This window comes from Impatiens glandulifera, chromosome 1 (assembly GCF_907164915.1).
Source record: "Impatiens glandulifera chromosome 1, dImpGla2.1, whole genome shotgun sequence".
Lineage (NCBI taxonomy): Eukaryota > Viridiplantae > Streptophyta > Magnoliopsida > Ericales > Balsaminaceae > Impatiens > Impatiens glandulifera.
Genome location: NC_061862.1, coordinates 94,433,293 through 94,438,991, shown reverse-complemented (window position 1 = coordinate 94,438,991; position 5,699 = coordinate 94,433,293). Strand labels below are relative to the sequence as shown.

Genomic DNA, 5,699 nt, shown 5'->3' with positions numbered 1-5,699 from the left:
AACTATAGTTAGTTTATTTCACTCTTGAAAGTTTGAGAAGTCGGAATCGGGAAAGGCGACTCGCGATATACAACCTCGTCGGAGAAGAGTTCATTTGTTTATATTGAACGATCCAAATTCGAAAAAATCATTTCTCAAATTTAATTTAAAGCATTTTTAATGAAAATCAATCATATGACTTGGTATTTTAATCTCGATTTTTTCATTTAAACTAAACTAACTAGTGAATTAAAATTCTCTTATGTCATATTTAAGTTGATCACGGAATGAGTTGGATCGGCTTTTTTTAATAAATTTAAACTTTACCCTATTATATCGGTTATACTCAATCAAAATTCTACATCTGACCATATATTCAGCGATTAAATATATTGGATATTAGGACACAATTGTTTTAATATTCGTCAAAATTAAGTACAAAAATGTCAATACAATACTAATTTTAAACAAAAACGTATAACAAAATTAGAATATATATATATATAATTATTAATTAATTAATATATTACAATTACGGATTATATTTGTTCGATTATTTGAATAGTGCCTGTAAAGCTATACATCCTGCCTATAACCGACAAATTAAATGGATTTTAGTTCGGAGGTTGGTTTTGAAAACATAGTCATGGTAGGAAGATTTTAATAGTCTAATAAATTTTTCGTTTTTTCTGTTGCTATTTGTTCCTATAGTAGATAATAGGCATTTCATTACCCATACATGTTTAATTTTTCTTTTACAAACATTGCTTGTATTATTAATAATCACATCTTATGACAACCTTAATAATACAAACATTAATAGGGACAAGGGTAATTTAACCGGCTTGAATAGGGGAAAATGATTTGGGACTATTTATCAAATCTTTTTCTTTTATCCTTTAAAATTAATCCATTTATAATATAGGTTTAGGACTTGATGAATATTACATTCTCAAGATCAAGTATTTTTTACTGACTCTACTCAGTTCGGATTCAACTTATTTAAAATTTATTTAAATAAACTTGTTCGCTAATAATTTTTAAAAAGTGAGTTTTTCTGTAAAAAAAAATTCTAAGAGTTTTAATATTTAATTAAAATATAATAAAATGTATTTTAGTATTTTAATCGATAAATTAATTTATTTGATTGAGAAAAGAATGAATTTCAGATTAATTTGACAGTGATAACTTTTTAAAATTATTTGATATGTGATAATTTGCTAAAACCTAAGATGGGGGGCAAGTATGTGAGCCACAAAAGGTGATGCAATATGAACATTTTGCTATTATCCCATGATAGATATATGCATGATAGAGAATGTTGAATAATTAGTGAGAAATAAAAAAAATGGCAGAAACATACAAACAATTTAAGGATGAAAGAAACCTCTTTTTTTTTTTTTTTTTTTTTTTTTTTTTTTTTTTTTTTTTTTTTTAACAAAGCTACATAAACTAAAGCCAAAAAGAAAAAGAAAAAGAAAAAGAAAAAGAAAAAGAAAAAGAATTTTAGATTAATTGTTTCCCTTTGCACATGGAAAGTGGGGACATTTAGAAAGCAGACAAGAGACCAAGACTTCACGGGATTTTCACTAGTCTCATTCTTTTTTTTTCTTTCTAATAAAAAAAGTGTATTAAATACAAATTTTATTTAATTTGTAGCTAGATTCAAATAAATAATAATTAAAACTAAATTATTAAACTCAGTAATATTTAGTCAATTAGACATTGATATTATTTTTTTTTAATGTAAGACAAACATGACATCCAATTCAACTTAAAAAAATAGAAATCAAATTCATCGAGTCTCTTAAAATTATACATTAATTTTTGTAACTTGAGCTACCTTAAATATAATTAGTATGAAATATATTCCAATAGAATCTATTTAAGCTTAATGTTTAATTCTCACACTTCTAACAAAAAAATATATATTATATCAATAAATTAAGTAAAAGATAATTAAAACGTTTAAGAAAATTTTGAGAGAATATTCTGAAAACCTTCTATATGATTATATTAAAAAATAAACTTAGAAAATAACTTTTCTTACTAAAATAAATTGAGTTTTTTTTCTTTCCATTTAAATTTTCAATAAAACATCAAATTTCATTACGATAATATGAATTAAATAAATCATAAACAAAATTACTAAGAAATTAAACTTGTAAATGGGTATTAAAAGTAGTAGTCAAAGCATTTAATCAAAGAAAAATGAGGAATTACTAAAAATTTGATTTCATTGCCTCCACTAGACACCTGAATCCACTTTCTCAAACCCCAATAATGAATGTGAAATCAATTCCAATCTTTATTTGATAAGGAGAATTGAAATGATTTTCTAATCAAGAATTACATTAAAATTTAGACTTATTTAAAATCTTACTTAAACTCGTTATTTAATTGTAAAATTCAGAACTAATTTTATTTTTATTTTTAAATCTTAACTATATAATGGGGTTGTATGGAATCCCAAACCATTCAATTTTACATCAAAATTGGATTTGGTTTGGAAACACCTAATACTAGTATTAGTAGTGGTTGTGCTGTTAGTACCTCAATTTTTTTTATTGGTAAAAGCTTTGTTTGATTTTGAGTTATTTTGATATATAACTAAGTTTACAATTAATTAAAAAATAATAATAATAAGCAAACAATACATCATTATACATCTGACTATGTTTCTGTTATATTATTTATTTGATTTATTAATATATTAATAGGATTTCAATTAGATTAAAAAATAAAGATTTAAATTAAAAGAACTCACCTATATTTCTAATATAATGATTAAAAGACAATAACAATTATGCATAGTGGCATTTAATGAGGAGGATAAGATAAGCTTAAAAGAGATAGTAATAAATAAGGCTAGTGCGTTGAATTATTTATATGTGAATTAAGTATTCAAATAACAAGCATTACAACTTATTAGTCTTATAATGTCTTGGATTTATTTATAAAAAAACATTTTATTTTCTTAATTAATATATTGAGTCTACTTTGATTTAATTTATTCGCACTAATTTATTCGTTTAAGCTATTTTAACAATTAATTCACATTTAGTACTTATTTTTCAGCAAATTAGTTTAAGCAGAAGACCGGCTATAAACTTTGAACTATTATATATAAAAAAAAATATAAACAATTATATCATATAGGACGTATATAATGACTTAAATTATATATATATATATATATAATATAATAAATATAAACAATTATATCATATAGGACGTATATAATGACTTAAATTATTTATATATATATATATATATAATATAATAAATATAAATATAAACAATTATATCATATAGGACGTATATAAAATTTATTTTATTAGAATAATTCAAGTTATAAGAGAGGTTCTTAGAGAATAAATATTTTTTTCATTTTATTGTATATAATTAATTTTCTGTACTAAAACTGTATAGACAGTGAAAAAACCAAAACATAATAATACAGTCATCAGCATAAGTTAATAAAAAAAACATAAAACTCAAAATAAAGAAAAACAATATAAATACATAAAACTTCAAAACTCTATATCAAGATCATTAGTTGAAGTACAAGTTAATCAAAAGCTTTAGACAACTTATTGTAATATTTAAGTTTTGATATATTTGATAACAATCAGGGTGCATTTATTTGATTAGGGCTTTTGAACAAAATCATTAATCTAATGTCAATTCTTGAAATTATAATTTTAATTCCAACTCCAATCTTCTAAAATGAACCCTAATGGAAAAATAAATAAAATTATACAAGTTTTAGTAATGTCACTTTTTACGAGTGCTCTTTTTCATCAAAATGCAAGTCTCTAAGTGCTCGTGCTTGCAGGCTCTTTGTTTTTGTTCTTTTTTTTGCTCCTTGATCTTGTCATGTTGTTATTACTATCATCATTCACCTGCATTCGAAAAAATGTTAAAAAGCTTTATTTAAACGCAACTTACTAATTAACTTTATCCCCTAAACAGAGTCATCTACAACATGCAACATACACAACTCCATGATCTAGTTTTTATTCGACTTTTACGTTCCACATGGAGTTAAAGATGATTGAATAGCATTTGTCATTGCCAAAATATACATTAATTTCTATATCAAATGGAGAAACTACACCAAGGCTACTGCCCTCGACAATAAAAAAAAGTTTACGGAATTGTAAAAAGCTACAACTTGAAGAAATACAAGTGTCGAAAAGCTTACTCTTGTAGGACCTGAATGTGGTGCTTCTGCGTGTCTTCTCTTCTTGCATGAAAGAGGATTTGGACCCTGCAAAATGATCACCAATAATCATCTCTACAAACAAACAACTGTTCATTGTGATTCTTGGAGTTTGTTTGTTTGATTTTGGATTATTTCCAAATAAACAACCAAAATACTCAACATTTAATTAATTATTAAGGATGTTTTGGTCATTTTACCCAAATAATCTAATTAAACTGCTTTCATTTCTTTCAAATAAACCGTATTACTTCCAAATAATCCCTACATCAAACAAGCTCCAAGTAAATTCATTTTTTTCACAGCTTACTAGGATCTTGTGATATCTTGAGCCAAGTTCCAGATGAATAGATATTTCATTTTGATTTTGGATATTTCAAAATCACTTTTAAACATAACATTATTAATCACTAATTGTCTTCATTGTAAAGCTAGAACTACTAATCTAATCATTTAAAGTTTATCCATTTAATTAAATAATTTATTTATGATCACAAATAAAGTCATATAGCTATGTTCATTGTTTGAGAAAACATAACCATATCTCTTAATAGAACCATAATCCCTGTCTATGCAATTTTTAAAGGCAGAAGAGCTATCTAAGAGACGGAAAACTAATTAGCAATTAAAAGAGAGAATAAGACCAGGTCCATTAGCATTAGATAAATACCTTTGGTTTCTTTCTCTTAAACTGAGCTTTATCCTTCTCTTCTATTCCTTTTCCTCCTCCTTTCACATTCGATAACATTGCAGTCTCAACATTTTGGGGTTCATTTTCATCTTCGTCCATTCCCTTCTCTATTTTCTTTAACATTTTAAATTCTAGCTCAGACATGTGTGAACGGTCCTCCTCAGTGAACTTCACAAACTGGCGTTGAGAAACAGAAGGAGTTTCTAAGAGCAAGGCATTTCGCAAGCCAAATACTACAGGAACTCCAGGTACCTTCAATAAAAGTAATGCGGTTTACAAGAAGGTGATGCACAAAAGTGCCATCACATAGGACCTTGAATGGCTCCCGGAATCCAAAACAAGCTTTATAAAACCTCACAATTTTGCGATGGCGCTTCTGTTTCTTGAACCTCATTGTATAACTAAGTATACCAAACCAAAAGTTAAAGAATTTTCAGCATATATCATCATAGTAGTCACATCTTTTCATAAATGTCTAGAATTTCACATAAGTATTAGAAATTCAGAATCATGAAAAATATCAGAATAATAATTAATAAGATCCAAAAAGACCTTCCATTGAGAAAAGAAAACATAGGGAATAAGGGTGGGAACTACCTGCGATGTTCTTGTTCCGGCCGTAGAGGTTATTTCTAAACAATACCAATGATTTAACTTATGTTTTAAATATATATTTTTCAATAAAACATCAACTTTGTTATGATATTATTATGATCTAAATATATATTAATCAAAATTCCCAAGAAAATAAACTTGTAAGATGGTATCATTATTACTAGCTAGTTACAATATTCAAAAAAAAAG

The 5,699-nt window shown here is 25.6% G+C and overlaps 1 protein-coding gene across 1 annotated transcript; it reads right to left on the bottom strand.

The window, feature by feature from the left end:
• Positions 1 to 3,797: 3,797 nt before the first annotated feature.
• On the bottom strand, positions 3,798 to 5,289 carry LOC124936720 (rRNA-processing protein UTP23-like). Its single transcript, XM_047477243.1, has 4 exons — positions 5,209 to 5,289; positions 4,875 to 5,156; positions 4,187 to 4,252; positions 3,798 to 3,884 (listed from the first exon to the last, which is right to left on the bottom strand). Exons 1-4 carry the CDS (start codon positions 5,287 to 5,289, stop codon positions 3,798 to 3,800), a joined length of 516 nt encoding a protein of 171 aa, XP_047333199.1.
• Between the last annotated feature and the right edge of the window lie 410 nt (positions 5,290 to 5,699).

Bases quoted from the DNA above. Each gene is read 5' to 3' on its own strand.
- LOC124936720 (XM_047477243.1), bottom strand. From the start codon at position 5,289: ATGAGGTTCAAGAAACAGAAGCGCCATCGCAAAATTGTGAGGTTTTAT. The intron at 5,157-5,208 runs GTCCTATGTGAT...ACCGCATTACTT, and splicing joins GATTCCGGGAGCCATTCAAG to TTATTGAAGGTACCTGGAGT. The intron at 4,253-4,874 runs GTATTTATCTAA...ATCATTTTGCAG, and splicing joins TTAAGAGAAAGAAACCAAAG to GGTCCAAATCCTCTTTCATG.